Source organism: Photinus pyralis, unplaced genomic scaffold, assembly GCF_008802855.1.
Source record: "Photinus pyralis isolate 1611_PpyrPB1 unplaced genomic scaffold, Ppyr1.3 Ppyr1.4_LG3a, whole genome shotgun sequence".
Taxonomy (NCBI): Eukaryota; Metazoa; Arthropoda; class Insecta; order Coleoptera; family Lampyridae; genus Photinus; species Photinus pyralis.
This window is the reverse complement of record NW_022170509.1, coordinates 19,066,168-19,091,465: the sequence shown is the minus strand read 5'-3', so window position 1 is coordinate 19,091,465 and position 25,298 is coordinate 19,066,168. Positions and strand designations below refer to the sequence as shown.

At 35.0% G+C, this 25,298-nt stretch overlaps 1 protein-coding gene across 3 annotated transcripts; it reads left to right on the top strand.

The window, feature by feature from the left end:
- Positions 1-4,565: 4,565 nt before the first annotated feature.
- Positions 4,566-25,288, top strand: LOC116165290 (histone-arginine methyltransferase CARMER-like). Of its 3 annotated transcripts, none has more exons than XM_031479587.1 (12): positions 4,566-4,915; positions 10,539-10,664; positions 11,139-11,341; positions 11,392-11,508; positions 11,555-11,823; positions 11,873-12,045; positions 12,101-12,323; positions 19,750-19,937; positions 19,984-20,094; positions 20,146-20,312; positions 21,649-21,715; positions 25,081-25,288. In XM_031479587.1, the coding sequence occupies exons 1-12, from the start codon at positions 4,783-4,785 to the stop codon at positions 25,161-25,163; spliced, it is 1,860 nt and encodes a 619-aa protein (XP_031335447.1). In that variant the 5' UTR covers positions 4,566-4,782; the 3' UTR covers positions 25,164-25,288. The 3 variants fall into 3 exon arrangements, with proteins under 3 accessions (XP_031335447.1, XP_031335446.1, XP_031335448.1); XM_031479586.1 differs by lacking the exon at positions 4,566-4,915 and adding an exon at positions 9,806-9,956; XM_031479588.1 differs by lacking the exon at positions 4,566-4,915 and adding an exon at positions 10,213-10,286.
- Positions 25,289-25,298: the final 10 nt, after the last annotated feature.

Sequence of the window (25,298 nt, the reverse complement as noted above, 5' to 3'; positions counted from 1 at the left end):
GCTTGTAGGTCTTTTTAATTTAATTCATTAAGGAAATATAAATATTTGAATCACCACATAATTTACAACCCCTTCAATCGAATACTGCAACTTAGGTAGGAGCGAATTTTCATAAAACTTACGAATTTCTAATACGGGACGAGATTTTACTTATACTTGGCAACTGAAGGGTTGCTTGTAGATCTTTTTAATTTAATTCATTAAGGAAATATAAATATTTGACCGACCACAAAATTTACAACCCCTTCAATCGAATACTGCTACTTAGGTAGGAGCGTTTTTTCATAAAACTTACGAATTTCTAATAGGGGACGAGATTTTACTTATACTTGGCAAATGAGGGGTTGCTTGTAGTTCTTTTTAATTTAATTCATTAAGGAAATGTAACTATTTGACTTACCACAAAATTTACAACCCCTTCAATCGAATACTGCAACTTAGGTAGGAGCGAATTTTTATAAAACTTACGAATTTCTAATAGGGGACGAGATTTTACTTATACTTGGCAAATGAGGGGTTGCTTGTAGGTCTTTTTAATTTAATTCATTAAGGAAATATAAATATTTGAATCACCACATAATTTACAACCCCTTCAATCGAATACTGCAACTTAGGTAGGAGCGAATTTTCATAAAACTTACGAATTTCTAATACGGGACGAGATTTTACTTATACTTGGCAACTGAGGGGTTGCTTGTAGTTCATTTTAATTTAATTCGTTAAGGAAATATAAGTATTTGACTTACCACAAAATTTACAACCCCTTCAATCGAATACTGCAACTTATGTAGGAGCGAATTTTCATTAAACTTACGAATTTCTAATACGGGACGAGATTTTACTTATACTTGGCAAATGAGGGGTTGCTTGTAGTTCTTTATAATTTAATTCATTAAGGAAATATAAATATTTGACCGACCACAAAATTTACAACCCCTTCAATCGAATACTGCTACTTAGGTAGGAGCGTTTTTTCACAAATACTTACGAATTTCTAGGGGACGAGATTTTACTTATACTTGGCAAATGAGGGGTTGCTTGTAGTTCATTTTAATTTAATTCATTAAGGAAATATAACTATTTGAAATACCAAAATATTAACAACCCCTTCAATCGAATACTGCAACTTAGGTAGGACCGAATTTTCTTAAAACTTACGAAGTTCTAATACGGGACGAGATTTTACTTATACTTGGCAACTGAGGGGTTGCTTGTAGTTCTTTTTAATTTAATTCATTAAGGAAATATAACTATTTGAAATACCAAAATATTAACAACCCCTTCAATCGAATACTGCAACTTAGGTAGGACCGAATTTTCTTAAAACTTACGAATTTCTAATACGGGACGAGATTTTACTTATACTTGGCAACTGAGGGGTTGCTTGTAGTTCTTTTTAATTTAATTCATTAAGGAAATATAACTATTTGACTCACCACATAATTTACAACCCCTTCAATCGAATACTGCAACTTAGGTAGGAACGAAATTTCATAAAACTTACGAATTTCTAATAGGGGACGTGATTTTACTTATACTTGGCAACTGAAGGGTTACTTGTAGATCTTTTTAATTTAATTCATTAAGGAAATATAAATATTTGACCGACCACAAAATTTACAACCCCTTCAATCGAATACTGCAACTTAGGTAGGACCGAATTTTCTTAAAACTTACAAATTTCTAATACGGGACGAGATTTTACTTATACTTGGCAACTGAAGGGTTGCGTGTAAATCTTTTTAATTTAATTCATTAAGGAAATATAACTATTTGACATACCATAATATTAACAACCCCTTTAATCGAATACTGCAACTTAGGTAGGAGCGAATTTTCATAAAAATTACGAACTTCTAATACGGGACGAGATTTTACTTATACTTGGCAAATGAGGGGTTGCTTGTAGTTCTTTTTAATTTAATTCATTAAGGAAATATATCTATTAGACTTACCACAAAATTTACAACCCCTTCAATCGATTACTGCTACGTAATTATGAGCGAATTTTCATAAATATTACAAATTTTCCTTCAATTATTCACATTTAACAGTTATGAATAATGGCCGCATTAATTGCTTNAATTCAATAAAATGGGAATAAATCAGAAACTGTTAAAGATAGCTATAGGAACATGTAATATCAAAATATGCCAATTTCGATTCTCTATCTCATGCAATAGTAAGAACATGGTCATTCCATTTAAAAACTGAGTTTTTAGACTTTAAAGTTTCTTAAATTTGGATCTCCATAGGTGCGGTTGTACGCAACTTAACTTTTTTGTAAGTACACTAAAAGAAAGCCCTATTCATTCTCTATGCACTTATAAAAATAGGTTGCCATGACTACAACCGTTTGCAAGTAATCAATTATCAAGGTACCATCTGCATCCGCCATTTTTTTTCTTAAAGTCAAAATAACTTAAAAAACCATAAATGGTAGATATCGACATATGGGTATCAAAAGAAGTGAAATTTCACGTAGAATCCAAAAAAGCAATAAAAAATAGGGGTTGCCATTTAAAATAACGAAGTTACTATCTACTTCCGGTGTTTCCGGAAATGCGGCCATTTTGAAAATATTTTACATCGATTCGGCCTTCAGAGTAACCCCTAAGTACAAATTTTCAAAAACCTACCTATTTTACTTTCCCAGAAACTTTTAACTAAAGCTCCCAAAAAAACACCCTGTATAAGAAACTCCTAAAAGAAAAACTTGGGGATTACCCTTCAAAAACAACAGTACTGTAGAGTTTGAAGAATAATCTCCGAATGGCCGAAAATAGATGCGTTCGAAGCAGCAAAGGAACAGTAAGTGTCAGTAAGTGCCACCATGGGCTTAACTTCGATGCGGGCAGGGACTCGGAGACTTTTTAATGCGGCCAAAAGAACAGGACGAGCTCCCACCCGAATTCATCGTGACAGTGACTGTGGCACATGAACAACCGAAGTGGTTCGCAACAATCTTCAATCAGACATCTTCGTGGTAGCCAGTACCCCGCCGATAAGATTCCTTGTACAGATCCGAGAGGAGACCGCCCGTCCGAAATCATAGAGATGCGGCAAGATGAATGTAATGGAAAACAATCCTTTTCTCGGGAAATGGTGAGAGATAGCAAGAGACGAAGAGTGCACTTTCAAATTTGATTTTAATAGGACATTTCATGCCTTAACAAGAATAAAAACGTGAAATAATTTTTAATTTATGATCGAATGACACTAATACCCAGTCTGTAAGTGGTGTAGTTCCGCAGCCGGACAGACAGACAGACATCAAGAGTGCAATTTTTTTTTTGAGTGTGAGAGTGGATTAAAAATGGACCAATAGCAACGGCGAAATCAGCTCTGACATACTAACTGACTACTACAGTAGTTATGAGGCAAGGCGCCCCTCGAGGAACGTTTTGTGAGCCTCCTGAGGGAGGTCAACGCTCGTTATTAAAAATGGGACAAAGTAACAAGATGATCAGGGCTTTATGGATTTATAGAGCAATGGAAAGAAGGGGAGTCTACGCTAAAAAATTATCTACTGGATATACGCATGATAATGCGACCTTAGTGTGGTGAGACGGACTGAGACTCGTGTCAGTGGGTCAGACTAAACTAAACTGTTTAGGTATAAAATGCGCCTACAGGTCTGGAGACTCTTCTAAACCTATACCGTCGCTACACCTTGTGAAGAGGGCGGAGGGGCTTACAGATAAAAGATAAAATCTGATAAGGGGATGCAAAAACCCTGACAGGATGCAACAATCTTCCAGGCAGGGGTGTTTGCACTGACAGTCAGGCAGCAATAAAAGGTGCTGGGGGCTCAAGAGTTGAATTCTTGTTGTGGAATGCATTCGAAACCTCAGCCAACTGTAGACAAATAACATCAAGCTGATATAAGTACCCGGGCACGAAATTGCGGACTGACTAACTAAAGGAAGGTCGGCAGTTGAACAAAGCTCAACCGACTTGTGGAATCCTACATGTAACGGTGGAAAAAGAAATGAAAACCATTTTAAAACAATGGCATGATATATACTGAAAGAATATCTCTGGTCAGACGCTAGCCAAAGGGCCATGAAGACCTGCTGAAAAATCAGTAAGAATGATTTTTATACCTATGGACCGATTTATAATTGTCGAATGACCAGAAACAATTTTGAATCGAATTACATGGGACAAACCTGCGATGATTGGGGCATTTAATGAGAATGATAAGTAATAAATGACCTCCTAGTAAAAAGAAAGGGGAAAGAAAGTGGTATTGCTGGTATGAAAGATTCGAAAAAACAGTGGAAAGAAGAGGACCGTATAAGCATGCTTGGTTGCCTAACATATTCCGCAGATATTATTATCGGAAGTTTAAAATTACAGACTGCAGACCGGTGTAATAATGTTGGCGATTACAGGATGGCGCTCTATTTAAAAAATGGCGGAAACTCAACGGCGTTTAAAAAAACCGTTTTCGCTTTGTATTTACCCCGTTCTTTCGTTACATTTAAATCGTTTGCATCGGTTATGGCACCGTAATCGCATGGTGCTTGCGTGAATGCAAGCTGCGTTCAAAAAATGCCTTGTTATAGTTTCGCGTGCATTAAGGCGGGATTGTAGCTTCGATTCATCTACGCCATCTCGATTGGTAATAAAGGAACGGTGATGGTTCGCATAAGGTAACGAACGGAGACAAAGCTATTGTGTTCTGGTTTTCGTAGCTAACGTCGCGTTCGCGATTTTGGGATGTTAGTCCCTTTGCATGTATTTATTGCATTGTAGACAGTGCTCAACGTTTCTACAATGGCGCAGAACTGCTATGAGGTAGATGTTTTTGTTATAAATAGTGACGGTTGCTTATCGCCAAAACTTCCAAAATGTGTTCAATTAAGATTGGATTACGACCCTGAGGGACTTAATATTAAAATAATCAATGGTAAGTACAGTGTTTTATTCTATTAGAAGGGTTTGTTTTGGTGGTCGAGGGTTCAACTGTGCAATATTCAACTTACCGGTGTTTTTTATTATTCATCCGTTAATCAATTTCTTTGTTTTTGCAAACATTGGGGATAAACTACCAGTATGTTTGCGATGAATAAAACAATCTGCTAATTGAAAAACCGAAACTGGGTATGATATGTATTTGCCATGTGATGGATCACATGAAAAAAATTTGGTTATGTTTCACCAGAAACCAAAACATTTGCGTGTCCCTGCCTATTGTTATACTCACCACCTGCGCTTAATTGGGAAATTTTTTTAATTATAAGGGTTCGGCACGTCTACCTCTTCAACAAATACGAAAATAAAACATTTCGCGTGCCTTTTAGTCGGCGACGCCGGTACCAAAATCGCCTTAATATGCAATTAAAAAGAAGTGATGAGTATCAACGGTTTGTTGTTTTTTAGAATTGCTCAAGGGGTAGCTTTTCGTATTCTGCCACCTTTAATAGGGTTTACTACGTATAAAGACGCAACCCCTTCATGCCTGTTAAGAGTTGAGACTTTCAATTGATATGGTCTGAACAATGTAGAATTAATTAATACGTAAACGCCGCAGCGATATGGACGAACATGGCACAGGCAGATCGACAGAAGTCAGGGATGTCAAACAACCTCTCGAAAGTCATTTCATTTTTGTTTGTAAACGTTTCGATATCATAAATAAAAAGTTAATGTCCTCAAAACGTGTATTTTATTATGATTTAAGTGTGTCTAGAAATATATACTGACATGAATAGATTCTAGACATTTGTACCTAGGAATAGTAGGTGTATTATTATATTTTATAAGAATGAAAAGTGTACCAGTTTCCTCCCAAAGAATAATGGCGCAAATCCATTTTCATGTACCTATATGTGATCTACGCCAATAAATAAACACTACTTAATAGAGCATGTGTTACTCGACCAATACTGACAGGCACACTTATCTGATCTCGAATCTTATTGACGCTATTTGGGGGTTGATTTGTATAGATCTGATGTCAATTGTAGACATGATATATTTAGTGCCCAAATCTCTATTGATTAAGAATTTTTTGCATATTATTAAGCTCGTTATTAACAATCAAAGAAGGAGGCAAATGAATTTACGCCCACCAGGAAGTTTGTATCTACAACCTTTTTTCGAGTGTTCAATGTTCATATAACCAAAATTCAGTCTCTTATTTGGCAATCTTATTTTTTCTCATATCTTTATCTACATGGTAGGGTTTTATGTTTACTTAAGTAAGTACATTTTTATTTTGTAATGTTGTTCTAGAATTGTATGTACATTTGTGTTAGTTTAGTCTGGGAATTGTTATTATTGTTAAAAACATAGCATTCAATTACATTTTTTTGCGTAATGATCTCGGTAATGATAGATAATGTTCTTCCAAGAATATTCAATCAAGAAACACAAACAACCCCACTTTGGAGCGACGTGTGCAGATGCAATTAAGTATAATCACTGACAGTGAAAATCGAAAATCGAACATTAACTGCGTATGATGTTTTGAAAATGACTTGTATTATAATTAACGGCAGGGGGTATTTCGACTCGAATTTGTTGACCATTCCTAGTATCGATTAATTGAACAGAAATAGTGCGATGAAAAAAACGTCTGCTATTTTGCATACTGCGTATTTGCCTCGGTATTTGCTTTGTACACTTTGAAAGGTAAATTTGTTGCTTTAGTAAGAACCGAGGTAAGAACACAGCAGGTCCTTTACGAAATCGTGTTGTTGTGTGTGTGTCCGTCCGTCTGTGCCCACGATAACTTTCGAACGGAAGGTCTTGCTCTTGGAGTCTTGAGACTTGGTATTTCATTAGTCCTGCTGAACTTGAGGGTCAAATGGATACAAGCGTGAACTTTGGGTCCTTCGATAGTCCCTTGTATCTTGTATTCGTTTATTTTTATTTATATCATGATATCACCAGAGATTTGTTTTCTCTTTTCGATGACGTTAGTACCCTCATACAAGAAAATTTTTCAAACAAATTAAAAACTCTTTATTTAATCAAGTAATTATACAATAACAATACAACAAATGAACATATACGTTTCTTATTAAACCTTAAAACGAAATTAGCAATAAAATGGTTTTCAGTTATGAATATTTTGGGAGAAATTGCTGCAGCGTCTTTTTGTATTCCTTGTCCACAGATTTAAATATACTAATCTGTGCTTGTACTATTCGTCCAGAATCTGAGATGGATTTATACCTCGGTTTGTACTATACACTTATGATTTTAAATATCCTTCTTCTACCTATACAACGCATCAAAAACTAAGAATGAAGACTAATTTGTACCTAAGTTAGATTTTAATTGTTTAAACAATTTATACATACATACAATAACTTATATAAAATTATAAAGTTATAATACATTTATATAACAATAATATTCAAGTGGTTCAAATATTACATTAGATATTTTCTATTATTATTCTCATTTCTTCGAATTCTGTCGATACTCAGGCCAAGTGTGGATCAAAATCAAATAACGACTAGTCTTAGCAGGGGCGGACTGGGTAACTGCGGGCCAGGTGAAATTGCATAGGTTACGGGCCATTAAAGTATTAGTGTCTTATAGAATGTGGCCTGTAGCATGGCCTAATAAGACTCTTATTAGGCCATGGCCTGTAGAATCCATAATTTCAAACAGTTCCAAGATTGGGCTACTAGTTCAAAAGTTACAGCCCTTTGAATTTTTTTTTCGAAATTGGTTTCTAGTCTATAACTTTTGATTGAGAAGTCTGATCGAAAAAGTACGAATTGATTTGGATTCTACGCACCCAAATTAATTAGAAAAAGTGTTTTCCCGAGAAATTTTGGTGTAGTCGATTTTTGGTAAAAAAGGAAGGTTATACACTGCCTTTTTTTGAGCCCCGAAAAAAAAATTGTTTCAGATCGACCCGGAAAAAAAATTTTCTTATAGAATGTGGCCTGTAGAATCCATAATTTCAAACAATTCCAAGATTGGGCTACTAGTTCAAAAGTTACAGCCCTTTTGAATTTTTTTTCGAAATTGGTTTCTAGTCTATAACTTTTGATTGAGAAGTCTGATCGAAAAAGTACGAATTGTTTTGGATTCTACGCACCAAAATTAATAAGAAAAAGTGTTTTCGCGAGAAATTTTGGTGCAGTCGATTTTTGGTAAAAAAGGAAGGTTATACACTGCCTTTTGTTGAGGCCCGAAGAAAAAATTGTCTGAGATCGACCCGGGAAAAAATTTTCTATAGAATGGGCCTGTAGAATCCATAATTTCAAACAGTTCCAAGATTGGGCTACTAGTTCAAAAGTTACAGCCCTTTGAATTTTTTTTCGAAATTGGTTTCTAGTCTATAACTTTTGATTGAGAAGTCTGATCGAAAAAGTACGAATTGATTTGGATTCTACACTGACAGTGATTTTTTGATATTTAAAAGCGGATGTAAAGCATTTTCCAAAGTTTGAAGACGAAAGTATGCCAAATGTTTGCCACTTTTCCTTCCGTGTTAAGACTGGGACTTCACTATATCATAGCTTTCATCTCAGCATTACAGAATTTGTTTACCGAGATAATTGATGGATAATTAGTGCAAGCATATCCGCATTATTGTAGTTGATTGTAATTACATAATGGGATAAAAGATAATGCGAACAATAATATCATTTTGCAGATAACTTATGGCATGTCACTTCTGTATGTTTATGTAATTACATCATTGACTGGCACTTTTAAGTTATTGATTGCAGCTTATCGGGCTGCTGATATTTGATCTGAACCTGGTTCGAAAATGTAGAGAATGCGATCTGATAATTTTTCTTTTGCTAACGACATACGGAGCTGGAAAGCATTTTTTGACCATTTTCGCACGATTACGATGTCAAACAAGTTGTCAAGATAGATCGGAATAGTGAAATCCGGAGATAATGCGGAGCGGCACCGACAAATAAAAATTTTAAAATTATTTTCTTTCAAAATGCGTACGCAACTTGTCCCTTTTAGGAAGTTACATGACTGCAATAAAAATGTTCATTAACTTAGCAGTCCCAACATTACATTTTGATATATTTATATCTCGATTTATATGTAACAGCGCATAATGAAGCGCGATTTATGGGTATAGTAGTGTGGTGTCCATTGGAAGAATTTTTCTTTTGAAATTGGGGGTAATCCCTTAAATAACGCCAATTAAATTACGCACACCTTTGCGAAATTATGTTTCCGACCAACGTTAATTATAGGTAAATTAAAATTAACCCGTGCGAAATTATGCGTCTATCTAACGTTAATTATTTGTAATTGGCATTAAGTCTGCCCAAATATGCGAGCAGCTAACGTAAATTCGAGCGTAAATTATATTAAATTTCAGAGAAATTTGTGTCTGTTTGAGGTAGTTGTAAAAAGTTTACGGCAGTTAAATTTAAATAGCAACTAAACCCCCAATTTTGAAAAAAATGTTTCCAAATTCCACACTATACGAAAAATAGTAGCGACCTTTCTTATATCCGTTGATATATCATTTGATTTATATATTTCCGTTTATGAATGACCCAACGGGCCGTTCTAAAAATCTTCGGAATGTTTACGGCCTTGAAACTTGATATATAGGTTCTTTTCGTCCACGTAAGAACCTACTTGAATTTGGAGTGAAGTTACCCAAATTAAGAGTGAAGTCGAAATAATGATCTGTAATTTTACATTTTTTCTGTTCTCGGATCAAGAATTTGAGGTTGCAATTTTTATTCATATTTTTAAAAAACTGACTGAATTCGTTATTTTTATGTGAGATGAGATGCTTTCGAACGAAATATTTTTGTGTCCTTGATTTATTTGGGAAAAAAGGAAGTACTTTCATCTAAGTCTAATGCGTCCTACAAATTGTTTAAAATATCTGCTAAATTTACATGTCACTTTAAACCAATTTACTCGTCTTAAATTCGTAGGTTCGCCTGTTGTCCTTCGAGCGTGCTACAGAACCTTTAAATCCATTCCCATAAAATGTAAGTTATTTTACGGGCAATAAATACTGTTTAAATTCGCTTTTATGCTTGTTGATAAGTATGTAACAATGCCTAATAAACACCTGTTACAACTCATTAAAAAATACCTACACTCGATTAATTTGTATTTCTTATCATATCATCTCGTTGGACGTGCACAGTAAAAAAATCGATATCAAAATTATCCAATTTTATTTAATTCTCATTTGGACATTAAAAAAACAACAAACCTACGCGAGATAATCCTTGCAATATATATTTTGTTGCAAATGAATACGCACCTTTCACACATTCATGTGTCATCTGCCCCCATCCCCACATGACTTACGAGTATGTTTTCGAAATTAGTACTTTTGTTTGAGTTTGGATTATTAGGACCTAGCAGCCCTGGATTTTTAGCCCCAACCTAGGCACCAATTTATATAACAATTACACATGGCGTCCTAATACCATTTTGAATTTTAAAACGTGGATCGAAACGCAATTTTTCATTATATGACCAATACGCAATAACTGCAATAAAAAAAATTGTTATAATTACGAATTGGAAAACCTTGAACTAATTGCACGAAATTGTTTCAGGTGACGGTAATGCTTGCATGGAATTACCTGTACATCCCACTACAGACTGCAGTCACGTGTCCTCCAAATCATTTGTATATAATACGGAAAATGAAACATTATTTATAAAATTTCGAGAATATCAAGGTAAGTGTCTTATGTCAGATGATGCTGTTGAAATCAAATATGCAAAAATGCCATTCATGCATCTAATAACAATTCAAGTTTACATTCATAAACAATTTGCACCAAGAGATACAATGGCGGGAAGGAGAGAAAAAATTACACCCAAATTCCCACAATTTCAATGGTTCAACCGCAACTTTAGGTGCTCCAGAACCTCTGGGCTTCTACTCAGGCTGCCCTCCTATCTGAGTCAGTTGGTTCCTTGCCTCCCTGAGCCAACAGCCCAGATACAGCCTTAGGCTTTGGTACAGGTTCAGCTTGATCCCGAGCCGACGCTTCCTAGCTATCACCTTCATTTTGGCCTATCTGGGGGCGTCATTCCTAAACAAAAAATTTAAGCCCTTCGTATATGTGGGAAAAAAATTAACTTTTGTTAAGTCATCATTAAGTCCATTTAAATTGAGACAAATGTCTAAAATTACAACTTTGGTTTAGATGCCTGCAATTTTACAATGGCAGTGAAAAAGGCTAAATCGGGTAAAGGAGCGTCCGTCTTCTCGGTGCGAACAGAAGATTCCTCAGCCACACAGTATTTTCAGTTTTACGGATATTTGTCACAACAGCAAAATATGCTACAGGATTTTGTAAGGACCTACACATACCAAAGAGCAATACTAAGCAATTTAAATGACTTCAAGGTACGTATAGATTTGCGGGCGAATTTTGTTAATAGGTAGGTACATTTTAGGACAAAGTCGTATTGGATGTAGGGGCTGGTTCCGGAATATTGTCATTCTTTGCTGCTCAAGCGGGGGCTAAACGAATATACGCAGTTGAAGCTTCAAGTATGGCTCATTATGCACAAGTATGTACTTCTACATGTCTTGTTCTTGCTGATTCTATAATTGTAGAAATTAGTCACAGCTAACAATTTACAAGATCATATAAAAGTTATACCAGGGAAAATAGAGGAAATAGAATTACCAGAGAAAGTGGATGTCATAATATCGGAACCAATGGGGTATATGTTATACAACGAAAGAATGTTAGAAACTTACCTTCATGCAAAAAAATGGCTGTTTCCTGGTGGAAAAATGTATCCAGCTCGTGGCGATCTTCACATAGCTCCTTTTACAGATGATGCTTTATATATGGAACAATTTAGTAAAGCGAACTTTTGGCAAGGATTTTATTGAAAGCTGGTGCTCGATGTAATTTCAACATTGTAGGTTTCAAACTTGCTTCCATGGTGTAAATCTGTCAGCGTTACAAAGTTGCGCTCTGAAAGAATATTTTAGGCAACCAATAGTAGACACGTTTGATATTCGAATTTGTATGAGCAAATCGATAAGGCACGTGGTAGACTTTTTAGAAGCTTCAGAAACAGATTTACACACAATTGGTATTGTACAAGTTTGCTAAAGGTCGATCCAAATTCAACACAGCGCGTTTTTTAGATATTCCATTAGAATTTCATCTTTTAGAAACTGGCACTTGCCACGGCCTAGCATTTTGGTTTGATGTCGCATTTGCAGGCTCACAACAAACAGTTTGGTTAAGTACGGGTCCCACTGAACCATTGACACATTGGTACCAAGTGCGTTGCTTACTTGAAAGGCCTCTAATAGTGAAACAAGGACAACTGCTTACCGGCAGAGTAGTTCTAGTTGCCAATAAAAGGTATGTAACTATTTTTTTTGTTTTTGTTTTATTGTTACCAGAATTTTACACCCTTTTTCTTTATTCTGTGTAAGAAACTGAAAGTGCGTTCTTACACCATTTATTGAAGCATAATTTAAAAATTAATCTCTTCAAGAACTTTCTCAAGGTTTTGTTTTTCCTAAAATCGCAAAACTTCTCGATTCTTCACATTTCAATCATTTTGCAAGGTGATGAATGATTCAGGAATCACCAACTCCAGGTACTCCAAAAATAATACCGCAATGTACGTAAATAATAAAATAGTGAGATAGAAAACATCTCCATACACTTTTGGAAAACTGCAAATTTAAGATATAACGTGCCATATTCAGATGATGTCAATTAAGCAACACAGTATGAAATTTTCAAAGGACTTAATATTCTATACCATAAAATTAGAGTTCAAAGTTGTTCTGGAAAAAAATTTGAAAGTGGCACTCCCTCACACTCCTTTATTCTTTTTGCTGCAATGTATTATAGAAAAAATATACGTTTGCGCTGGGGTTCGAACTCGCGATATCGAGCTTGCAACTGAGCTATGGTCAACTTCGCTTATACTGATATTTGTATGACAAACTAATATCATTGTTTATTCACGTTGGATAAAGTGTTGCTTTAAATAATTCCCAGATTCTCTGGTAACACCTTCTATTACAAACTGTTTAGGATTCAGAACGCTCAGGACAGTTGCTGGGGAAATATTCCAAATTGGCAACACTCTGGAGTTCAGAGTGCGAATTTTGTTACTTTTCCTACGAGAAATATTCAGGAAACACTATCACTAGATTTCTAGAATATTCGCTACAATATCTTTTAATTGTTTCAATCTGCGGTGCCAATAATCCAAATAGATAAATAATTTCACTAAATCGATTGCGATAGCTTGCTACACATTCTGTCTATTGCTTTAAAATGTCCAAGTCTATGCTTATCGGCAGGTCGTAGAGCGGTGTGGGTTACTTTCTCACCAGACATCCGTTTGATGCATTTTCCTCGCTATACCAGAAAACCTGCCTCATCGTAGGCTAGTAGACTTACAGGGTCTTGTTTTTCAGTTTCACCGATTGAATAATCAGATAGTACTACAATTCAACACGATGTGGCAGCACTTATATAAATGAATAAACAAAGGTATTATATTAACATCATTAATAAATCTATAGATATGATCGCTCATTCACTACTACAACCATTGAATTTATAACTATCAGAAGCGCTGATCCCATATAACAGTTTGTGACCATATGCGAACTTTCCGCCGCTAGGGGCAGTTCGATAGTTTGAAAGTCCGTGGCCGATCGAAAGTGGAGCGTTACATTGACATTAGATGGCAGCATTACAAACCATTCATTTTGACCATTCGAATATTTTCCTTTTTAATCGTTAGATGTCAGGAACTCGGGATGTTTTTTGTGCTATCATTGGAATGGAGGATTGGAATGTTCTAAAAATAGATCCCTTAAGAAGTGTTGCATAAATGTGTAATGTAAATAATAATACATTTAGACGAACGAAGCTTGCAGTCCTTGCCCTTGAAGGAATGCAATTTCATACATTCTATTCACAGGCAGTACAATAGGCAGGTTCAACATTTTTTTATTTTTACTGAAAGCGGGAGATTTTGTTATTCAAAAACGATAAAAAAAATTTGAGGGCAAAATATTGTCCGTTGTAAGCATTTGAATTTTGAAAACCAACGGTCAGCGAGAAGAGAAAAAAACGTACCAACACATTTGCCGCCGCGTTGGCAGACTATATAATACGAATTCACGTGAACTGGAACCGATGTGTTAATTTTATTTGCTGTGTGCACAATGCTGCCAGGGTATAAGAAAAGTTAATGTGGAAATGGAGTTTTCGGTAATGCAAATTTAAATGAACGAATGAACCTCAGAACAGTCCAGTAGTGGAATTGTTGGCATTTGGCACCTTCATCATTTCCACATTCACATTTGATAACTAAATTTCGCGAATCAGCTTTTTTTATAACCTTGCAGCATTGTGCACAAATAAATCGGTCCCAGTTTACGTGAATTCGTTTACCTACTAGAGCTGAGCGATAAATGAAATTGTTATCGATTTATCGATAAGTCTGTTCAGTCTGATAATTATCTATTAATCGTTAATCGATAATTATCTATAACTTTAAACAATTATCGATAACTTTCGATAATAATCGACAATTATCGATAAATCGTAACAATCATTTTCGATAATGATCGATAATGTTTGATATTAGCGATAACTTTTTATAATTATCGACAACTTTTGAAAATAATGAATAATGATTGTTACCTGCTGATAATAATCGATTATTATTGCCACTTGTCGAAAATTGTCTATCTCTGATATTTATCGATTAATAGATAAGTAGCGGAAATTATCAAGAGAAAACTATCGATACTTTTTCATAAATCTCATCGATATATATACTCAATCGATATATTACATCATCCATGCGTACATCGCTAACATTTTTGTTTTTTTGGTATTGGTATTGCGAGAGATAATTTAAATAAAACAGGATCTTTTGATGCTGAAGTTTTCTGAAATCAAAGGTGATCAAGTGGACGATAATCCTCAAAAATGAGTACAGCAGTAGGTTGTGAATTGTGATCATATGGCAACTCCACAATGCTCTTACATCGCTTTTGTTGGAAGTAAACTGGTATACCTAAACATTGAAAAGTTTATGTCGTTAAATATTCTCTCGATAATTATCTATCTTAATAGTTTAGTTGTGAGATTAATCGATAGATTATCGGTAATTATAGATTTATCGACCAATCCTTTAAAATTTTCGATAAATTACACCGGTCTACAGCATTTTTGCGCATGGGACATATATATCTTATTTTTATTGCTTCTATAGCCACAAATAAGAATTAGAACAAAAAATAGTTATGTATTTGTTTTTGTGTGAAAAAAATGCAAAAAACCAAAAAATAAAAATACCTATAAAATCTTACTTACATAAGGCATGATTTATTAAATGGTAACGTTTCTACATTTATAATTTGTTTATCTTAGAGTCTAAATGTTTAAAAATGGAACAGTTTTGCTGTTTTTGTCATGTTCAACTGAAGTTTTTCTTATCAACCCCCCAAATATGATCTTCCATCATGCTTCCAGCTTCCTGGCCTTGGGAAGGTGCCTAAGTTCCATTGTCTTGACAAAGTGTTGTCCTTGTTATTCCGAATAAGCTCCCATATTATCCTTAAATTGATCTAAATGAGAATGTAATCTTTATTCTTTAGAGACATTCTATACCCCATGATACAAAACCAAATCCTGTCAGCTCGTCATAATTTTCAGCTCTATGGTTTCCCAGGAAACACTGAACGGGAAACCATGGACTATTGCCTTAAAGCTGTTCCAGGATTTTTTTTCCTCTTTGCTAAGTAACCGCGGAAAAATATCATCCTCCATTTTTCTTTTTTTTTGAGGGAAAACAAAGGTTCCAGCTTTAATTTTCGCCCCCGAAAGCTTTCAATCAAATCGCTGTAACTTTTGTAAAAGCAAATATTTTCGATGTCTTAATCGCACTTTTTATTTATTTTTGCTTATTATAGTCAGAATATATTATGTAAATCCCATGCGCAAAAAATTCTTTTTTTGTTGATCGGTGTTATCCATTAGTCGACCATTTGTTTAAAATTTGTCGACTGACTATTAATCGATAATTATCGATAAGTTATCGATTAACCATTGAGAACAAATTTCAAACGTCAGAATTTAAAAGAAAAGAGGTACCGAGTTAACGACCTTTTTATTTTGTATCAAAATTGCCAGATGTGACGTGTGATCCTAGATCAGGGATCGGCAACCTGCGGCTCTTTTAATACCTATAAAGTTGCGGCTCTCCGTATTTACCTAAAGAAATTAGTTCATTTGTTCGAAATTCGCCTTTTTAATTAATCTTATTTTGTATCAAAAGTATACTTGCAGCAAATAATTATCTAATTTTTGACACTTGTTTACTTTCTGGTATTATTTTGTTTTTTTATTATAGCCAGCCTACTCCGATGTATAAACACGTAATTAATTAATGAGTAGGTACTTTTGTGAAAAATATTGAATAACCTAAACACTGCGGAGTTTAAGCACAGGGCACCTCTTATAAACATTTAAGAGAACACAAAAGACAATCGAATAGCAAAATATAATAGTGGTAGTTCCATTTGAAAAAGAATAGTTGTAGCACTTTGAACAAACGGCATTGAAACAACCAAATATTCAGGATGTTCTATTTAACACGTTGACTGCGGTAGCTTAAAACAAGAACTTGCTGTTGATGCGTTACATATCGCCGGGGTATTGTAATGCAACTTTACCATAGTGCTATACATACCGCCGGGGATATGTAGACAACTGGTAAAGTAAGCCCCATCTAGTTTACTTGTGCGTAATTTTTTGAGTTCCGCAGCGTGTGGACCTGTAAGCTAACACTATTATTTATTTAATTCTGGAACCGTACATATCTCCGGCGACTGGTACCGCAAGAAAGTGAAGAAGACTGTATAACCCTAAAATTATGCAATCAACTCGAATAAAAAAATTACAACGAACACTATTTTCTCAAAATTGAGGGATATTTATTTATTCCATGTTAATATTAATATTATTATTTGTGATTAGTATTGAAACATGGAAGATAGTACCCAGGTTGGCCTGGACAATCATTACAATAACTAGACTCGTTAAAACTAACGAAATGTTTACAGAATACAAAGATGATGCAACTTGTGCAATTCTGTCATGCAGTATGATGCAATAATCGTAGAAGTAGCTGCAAAACTGTACATACCTCCGGGGGCATGTGCCGCACACAATTAAATTTGTATTAGTCCTGTGCGTTACATGTCCCCGAAGATATGTACCAAAAAATTCAGTGGACTTGACTATGCAAAGCACGACCATAAAAAAGCTATACGTAAAACTTATATACGTTAAAAATGAAGGAAGATATGGCTTTTGCACACAACGAATGTTTAGCAAAAGTTCACTTCGTCACCACGGAAAGAAACCCACAACGCAGTCAACGTGTTAAAAAGATCAGTTATTAATTGACATTGTAAAAATGCAACACCCTGTACATGCAAGAATAATTTCTGTAGATCCGCAACCACCAATATTTTTACCAGGTATCTATCAGCTATGTAGGAAAAACCGACGCACTGTTGCAGGACCCTGTATATAGCCAAAAAGTATAATATTGAATCAAAAATTGTTTGTGGCTCTAAGAACTGGGAAATTTTGTAAATTGTAATTTTTGGCTCTTCCGTTTCAATAGCTTGCCGACCCCTGTCCTAGGTAGTTTAACCAACACACAAAAATTAAGAATAGATAGGTAGGTACATTTAATTTCAGTTACAGTGATCAAGGATGCCTGCGTATTTTTTGCTTTCCTGTTCAAATGTAATTCAATCTTCCTTAAGGAATGTTAAGTAGGTCAGGATTCATGAAAGGAAGAATGTTTATCTTGCGTCATTCAACATCCTGTGTGCCACATAAATGCCTTATAAATACGTTTCTTGAGTATCTATAATAGAATTCTGTATGCAGTGTGTAGTGGGTTCATTACAGATTCCTGTATAATAATTAACAAAGGAAAAAAACTGACATTATTATTTATCTTTCTCGATGGTAGAGACATCTACGTCTTGTAATTTAAACTATTGAAAACAGTCACATATCCTGCCATTTAACCCGCGCTTCTGATAGTTATAAATTCAATGCTACAACTGTCAAAATAAGTAAATCAAATGTGTGTACAGAATTGTAATCTTATTGTTGTGTCCTTAAACAATAAAAGTCCGGTTCTTAGTATTTTAGTTTTTAATTCCAGAGGTGTCTTGTAATACAATCTCGGTATGCATTCAACAACCTAATCGGTAACGTTCTACCCTTAAAGTACAGCAGCTCGTGACCGCCATTATCTTGCTGCCAACCACTTGGATGAAATGCTGTGTTGCCACATTCAATATATGCACACAACACTTATACAGGATGACATCATCTGCATACCGGCGCTCGTGAACAATACCTTCATTGTACTGTAGGTATACCTTGTTGGTTGGTTCAGTAGTTTAATTTTATTATTCATTTTGCAGAATTCATACTAGCGCTTAGTACCGCAATCAATTCGAAAAAAAGAATCTGTACTTTTTTACTAACAATCTTTAATGGATGGTAATATCAACACGCGCGCGACATCTAAAACTCTTCAATGTGATGTTCCAAAATGTACATGGAGGTTGTCTCACTATTGTATTATTTACACCTCGATTTACACTATTACTTAATTGTGCTTCATCCTATGTTATTTGTGCTATTTTGAATTGTGGATAAGGGCTAAATGAACGCTTTTCCTCACAAAAAATGTGTCTTATTTTTTGCAGACACAATTAGTATTTCAGTTGTGCCCAATTGAAGTCTTTCTTTAGGTGTTTAAGAGGGGTTTACTTCCTAAGCCCAAAATATAATCACTTTTTCCTTAAGTAATTGCCTATCTGTGTACCAAATTTGAGCTTTATTGCATGTTAAAGCGTTTTTGAGTTATCATGCGAACTGCGAGCCCATCGTTGATGCTTTTGATAAATTAGCTATTTACAGCACTCTCGTTATTTATCAACAAGCCGGATGAATTTTTCTATCTAAAAAAATTAATTTCACAAACATATTGGAACTAAAATATCAATAATCTAGCTAGTGCATCAAGATACCCTATTGAAGGGACTATGAACCCAGAACATCCCAAATTTGCACTTTTCCACTGCTCATATGGCAATCAATGGACGAACATAAAAATCCGGTCTTAAATAGGTGTATTTAGTGTGAGTTTCATCTCAGGTTAAATTTCTAGTAGATAAAATTTGAAATAAATACACAAGGAATATAAGATATCTACCATAATTCCATAAAAATCTTACACAAAAGCGCCATCTATATACTTATGTCTGAAATCGATCGCTAAAAAGCAAGCAATCACTGATTTAGTAAAAATATTTTTAAGTGTTTATGTACTTGTTTTCCAAAGCATTTTTAGACCTTGCTTGATTATTTTGTGACATGGTCAGATCATAACATCATTTATCACATTTCAGATTAAAACGTCTTTTCTTGCGTAAGTATAGGAACTATTTCCTTGGGTGAGATAATTAAATCATAGGGGTTGTGTACACCTATCTGTATCAAAATCAAGTACTTTCATTTCCAAAAATCACCAGGTATTTTTTTCTTAAGCAGTCATAAAGGCGTGTTATCAGTGAAATTACAAATTAAATCATTACATGTGTGTTTCACTGCACTGGGTTGCATAATTTCCATACAAAACTCTGTTTTATGTGTTTTCCTATCATTTAAACATATGCACATTGTAAAGGTGTACTTGTCATTCCTTCAGACAAAGCTATGACGTAACAATGGAATTATGTATAGAAGGAACGACACAATGTTCGTCAAATACGTTAGATCTTAAGAATCCGTACTTTCGATACACCGGTGCGCCCGTACAACCCCCACCAGGAGTGTCCAATATATCTCCGAGCGAAAACTATTGGAATCAGTTAGATGCACAGGGTGCGAGGAACGGTAACTATAGTCATTAATCTGTAATTATTACTTAATTTTTTTATAGCCGTGAATATGGTAAACGGAATGTCGGTTAACGGATTAGGCGAAGTTTCTATGGATACAACGCAGGCAGTGATTAATAATAACCTCATAGCGAATAATTTGATAGCGTTAGGTAAAATTGCAGTATTGTTGTAGCATCATGGTCTAATCTTTTATGTTTAAGTTGAACCGGCCCATCTTGCAGAGGGAAGTCAGCCAAATATCCATCCCGGGTGTATATCCAGCACTGGACGGGGACGTGTTATAGCCAGTCCGACATCAACTCATACAGCACAACTAATCGGAGGTGCCATATCGCCGTCGTTATTTTCATCACCTAATGCTGCTCAGGTGGAGTTTAAATCTTTTATAGTATTAAGTCATTTGTAAATATAAAACTACCCATAATTGCGCACTGTTGCAATGAATTATGTGCCCTGATAGGAAATAATTGGGCGAGGTGGTTTATAAGTGGGTATTTCGTATGCGCATTAAAAGTTGCCTTTTTTTTCGCACAATGGGAATTGGGAAATGCCAAATGCACCCCCCTGTAGTTGTTGGAGATCTATGCAGGGGGAGTGTGGGAACTGCCCCCACTAAAACCCTTCTCACAATTCCCTCTCTCTGTCGTTGACACAAACCAGGCATCATCAAGTCTTCTGGTTGTGTTGCTCTAGTCGACTTTCGCCCATTCATTTGCTCTTCTCGCTCGCGTGTGCCTATGATTTCTTAGCAGTATTTTCCAACCCCTGTCCTGCACATGATCTCTATCTGCATCGAACAGCTCAGCCCTCTCCCATACATAGTACTTTGCAGAGCTTCATCATTGCACCCTAATGGGTCCTCTTTCTTGGAATTATTCCAAATATCCTTTTCAATTTCATTGCCCCCACTTTTTTTCTGTCGTTGATTACTTTCTTTGGTACGTTGTCTAGATTTCATGAGGGCATCAATTGCATCCTCAAGGGGCCTTCTGGCCGTTCTCGCTTTGGTAACAATTCGCCTCGTCACAGCACAGATTCTGCACTCCTGTATTTCACTATTCTACCAGTACACCATTACCACTCTCAACTTCCTTACGGGCATGGTTGCATTACCTATTCTCCTTTACTTTAGCTGTTTAGCATACGTTATGTAGTTGACCTGAAAGTTTTCTATATCCCTTTCCTTCCCCTGTTTAGTTTGTTGGTATTCCAACCCAGGTTCTTTGTCTGTAAATGTTTTCCTCCCTTCACCTTCGTTAGTGAGCTGCCAATACACATAATGATGGTCGCTCAAGCTCTCCTCCTCAAGTGCTGCCAGTCACTCAAACAGGCCCAGTATCACCCTAGGCTGAAAATAGATTATCCTGGTACCATAATTAGTTTAGGCCCTATATCATTTTTAATCACATTGTGATCACTCTTTTTTTGATTGGTATCACTTAACTCATTTTGGACATTTTCAAGATGTTCGTTTTCGTTTCTGAAACAATTCAAAAATTGGTTCCTGTTCCGACTTCAGAATTTGAATAATACGAAATCACTTAAACCATACATTTAAAAATCCATCGGGTCTCATGACTTTGGTAACAAGAATGAGGGATGAATGATAGAGTGCTTTGTTTTCATGGGCGAATGCATCTCAAAATACAACAACTGTAAGGTTTACTTGTACCGTATAAATAATAACTTAATTTTTGTTACAGCAACCGTTGGTAATGGCAAACTATCCAGTCACCGCTAATTTAATGATAGGAGATTATGTAACCCCAGGTAATAACGTAACTATGTCTACGTATCGACAGTAGTATAAAATAATAAAACCTGCAAATGCTCAAGTTTATGCTCTGTGAACATTCATTACGGATGGGAAACGGTCAACTGATTTTTTAATGTAACCATTCGTGAAGACAATACTTCTCCTTTCACACTAATATTAGAATAATTTGATTTCGTGACTGTTACCGTTTTCCATCCCGTGAGTTCGGCAGAGAGTGACTTATGAAACCACGTATGATTTCGTTATGGTATTAAGTTAGTAGTTAGCTCTCAAATGCAAACGCTTATTTTTAATTTATGATAGTTAAGTTGTGTAATTATGTGACATCACATTTAAATCAACTGCTAAACTCGGGAGAGATTGGACTTGTTTCATCATGTATAGTATAATTTATTTTTATCCTGCTCGGTAGGGTAGACGACAAAACCGTTCTTTTTTGATTTTATTTTATGTCGATACGACTGTTCTTGTAACGATTAATTGTATGATAAATATGAATGAAATTGTGGTTTTTTGCATGTAAAATATGTAAGTTGTGTTGTGAAATACTGAGAAGGAAGGTTTTGTAGTTTTTTACAACTGAGATATTTTAGACTTATTTAAATGCTGATGTCTTTCAAAATGTTTATGTTGCAATTGTTCCTCATTTCACTAATTAGTCGTATAAGTTCCAAAGTAGCTGATTATATTTTGTAAGCGGCACTATCTACAATTGCATCATAAACACTTCTATCGAGAAAAATCAACAAAGATGTTGGATACTTTTAATTTTTTTATCGATTCAGCAGTAGTTTTTTAATTATGTTTTTTCGTGATATACGTACGTTGTGTTTGTGTATTTTTAATTATCCCCTATTTCCACATTATCTTATTTTTTAAATTAAGCTTAAGATATTTTAAAAGACTGGTAGCGATCGTATATTGAAGTATACTAAATCTTGAAACAGTAAAATATGTTGTAAACTGTTCGATTCAATAATTGCACAACACGCTTTAATAAGACTACTGCTATTCAATAAACGATTTCAATTAAACGTGGCATAACTGGCTTCATGAGGGAAGACAAAATTGTGTCTTGTTAAAATTCTCTATATTAAAACAAAACACATCAGCTACAACTTTGGGAGAGTTATTTCACGAATCAATTATTTTAATAATAATGGTCCAGTGTAGGAATCGAAATTCTCGAAACGCCCATAGCAAGCAGTTTGTGGATTTTCTTTTCAACCAGTAACTTGCTCATGAGGTGGTCAATACTGTTCGAATTTGCATAAGATTGCGGTTACATCAGCACAATTTGTAGCATTAGTTCACATTATTCATAGTTCTATACAGACACTATACATTTAACAAAATTTCCAAGCATGAACCCGAATTCGAACAAGAGACCTTTTTGGTCGTAAGTTATCATCTAATCCACTGTACCAAACTATTACTGGAAACAATAAAAGTCTCTAGCTACATCCTGGTATGCAAAAATTGGGCAGACCAAATCAAAAAATATTCAAAAGAGACCCAAAACTTTCTGTAATTGTCTTGGCATTTATGTAAGTCTTCTTTAAGACTGATTGTGCGTGCATGGTTTGGGTGTAGGCCTATCACATATGTTATAATTTATTAAATAGTTGTAGGAGATAACTTGAAATATTACTGTAATCTTCTTAGAAGGGGCTGTGTATAGTTCATCAGAATCATATGAAATTTTTGTGGAACGCTTGATTACAATTGCCAAAGATCCTTTTTGACGATCATATGTCTCTAAGTACTAAATTTCGCAGTGAACAGCATTTGTTTGCATGTCTGTTTAGGAGTGTCATCTTAAGATTAGAATATGGAAAACAGTTTACACAATACGAGACACAAACAAAATAAGAAAGCGCCTGTGAACGTATTGTACTATTTTAAATAAAAGTATGTGTACAATAATGGTACCCCCTAAACTTTTGGGCCCACTTAAATGCGCATCCAACATGTTGGACATTTTTGGATGAGCTAATTTTGTCCGTAATTGCACAATTTTTTTAATTGATGAAGGTATGAAGAAGTGGTCATAATATGAGACATTTGCTATTCTGAAGAAGGCAACCTAACATATCTACCTTCACAGATAAATCCAAGAGGCACAGGAAGAACTGACTTTTAAAAGCATGCAACCACTTGGCACATTTTCCAATGAATAAGAGTAGAAATTGCTTCTAGTCTTGCTATACAACACGTATGGCAATGAAAATGCTAGACACGCAGTGGGATAATAACATCAAGATACACCTATTCCAATTTCTGATGTAATGGGATTCCTAAGATGTAATCCCATAATAAAAGAGTTGGATGAGCGAAATAATGAAAAATCAGACCTAAACATATTTTTTAGTTGGAAAAATGTTTTTGTGGTAGTTTCAAAAATGCTTTGCGGACTGGCACGAATTAAAAGAAATTCATCTGTAACAATTGAAAAAAAATCTTTGTACATTGAAATTGCAGTTGTTCAGTCACAGCGCCAAGTGTGTCGATTTATTCATATATATATTAGTCATAAGTTACCATCGTGCACTAAAAAAATACATAATCAAAATGTGTGTTAAATTCACTGAAAGTCAATCATTAACTTATTTTAGCAACGCGCGAGCTTTACATAACTAAGACCCAAAATATTGTAGCTTCACATATATTACCTCTGATTAATATTGATATGGTGTTAAGATGTTTTTGTCAAGACCAGGTATTTTCGAATTGGGTGCAGGATGTAAGGGTGTGCTTCAGAGCGCTGGTATTCTGAGTGGTGCATTTGGAAGTTTCCGCTAGGGCCTGGCAGTGTTTGAACGTGTTCAAGAAGATAAATGTGGGTTTCTGCAAGGTTACCACTGTGGAAATGTCCTGTGTGCGTGTGTGTGTTTAATGGAGTTATTGTGTCATAAATTGGTGGAGTGACCAAAAACAGATAGCAGTAAAGGGAAATTTTGGGTTAATTAGTTAATATAGTTAATAAACAACGTAAATATTATGGGCATCGATGAAAAATTATCTGGAATGTTTAGTTTAGAGAGACATCTTTTGACAGGTTGTGAAATTTGAAATAATGCAGACTAATATACTTCTTGAACTGGTTTTTTTGTATATGACAATATGTCGAAAGAAGTCGAAAAATTACTCAACCTAAATCTGCGCACATAAATGTAAACCAAACTGCTGGCATTTGGCTCAATATCTAATGTACTACTAATGAAATCCACATAGATATAGCCAGATTTCAGTAAACAACTGGTCCACAATATTCCAAAATGGGCGCTTCGAATTACGTCCAGTTTTGTTTCTGAAATTCTGTCGAAAACAATTAACAGTTGACATTTTGAATTTTTAGAAGACAGTGACAAGATTTTGCTCATTTACACGAATGTCGAAATCGGAGGGCAACTGGAGGAGCATGACTACATAGTGAAATAAAAGGAAGTAGCAGAAGACTGTTTTTATTAGAAATTGGTATAAAAGCTTTATATTTATTAAAATATTTATCAATAGAGTATATAAAATAATTTCCTTTTATATAAAAAACGAAAATAAATGAAGCTTATATACATC

What these genes read in the sequence shown, in the direction of transcription:
- LOC116165290 (XM_031479586.1), top strand. Translation starts at nt 9,821, where the DNA reads ATGCGTCCTACAAATTGTTTAAAATATCTGCTAAATTTACATGTCACT. An exon ending in AACAGATTTACACACAATTG is followed by an intron (nt 12,046 to 12,100) that starts GTATTGTACAAG and finishes CGCGTTTTTTAG; the next exon opens with ATATTCCATTAGAATTTCAT. An exon ending in GAATAATTTGATAGCGTTAG is followed by an intron (nt 20,095 to 20,145) that starts GTAAAATTGCAG and finishes TTTATGTTTAAG; the next exon opens with TTGAACCGGCCCATCTTGCA.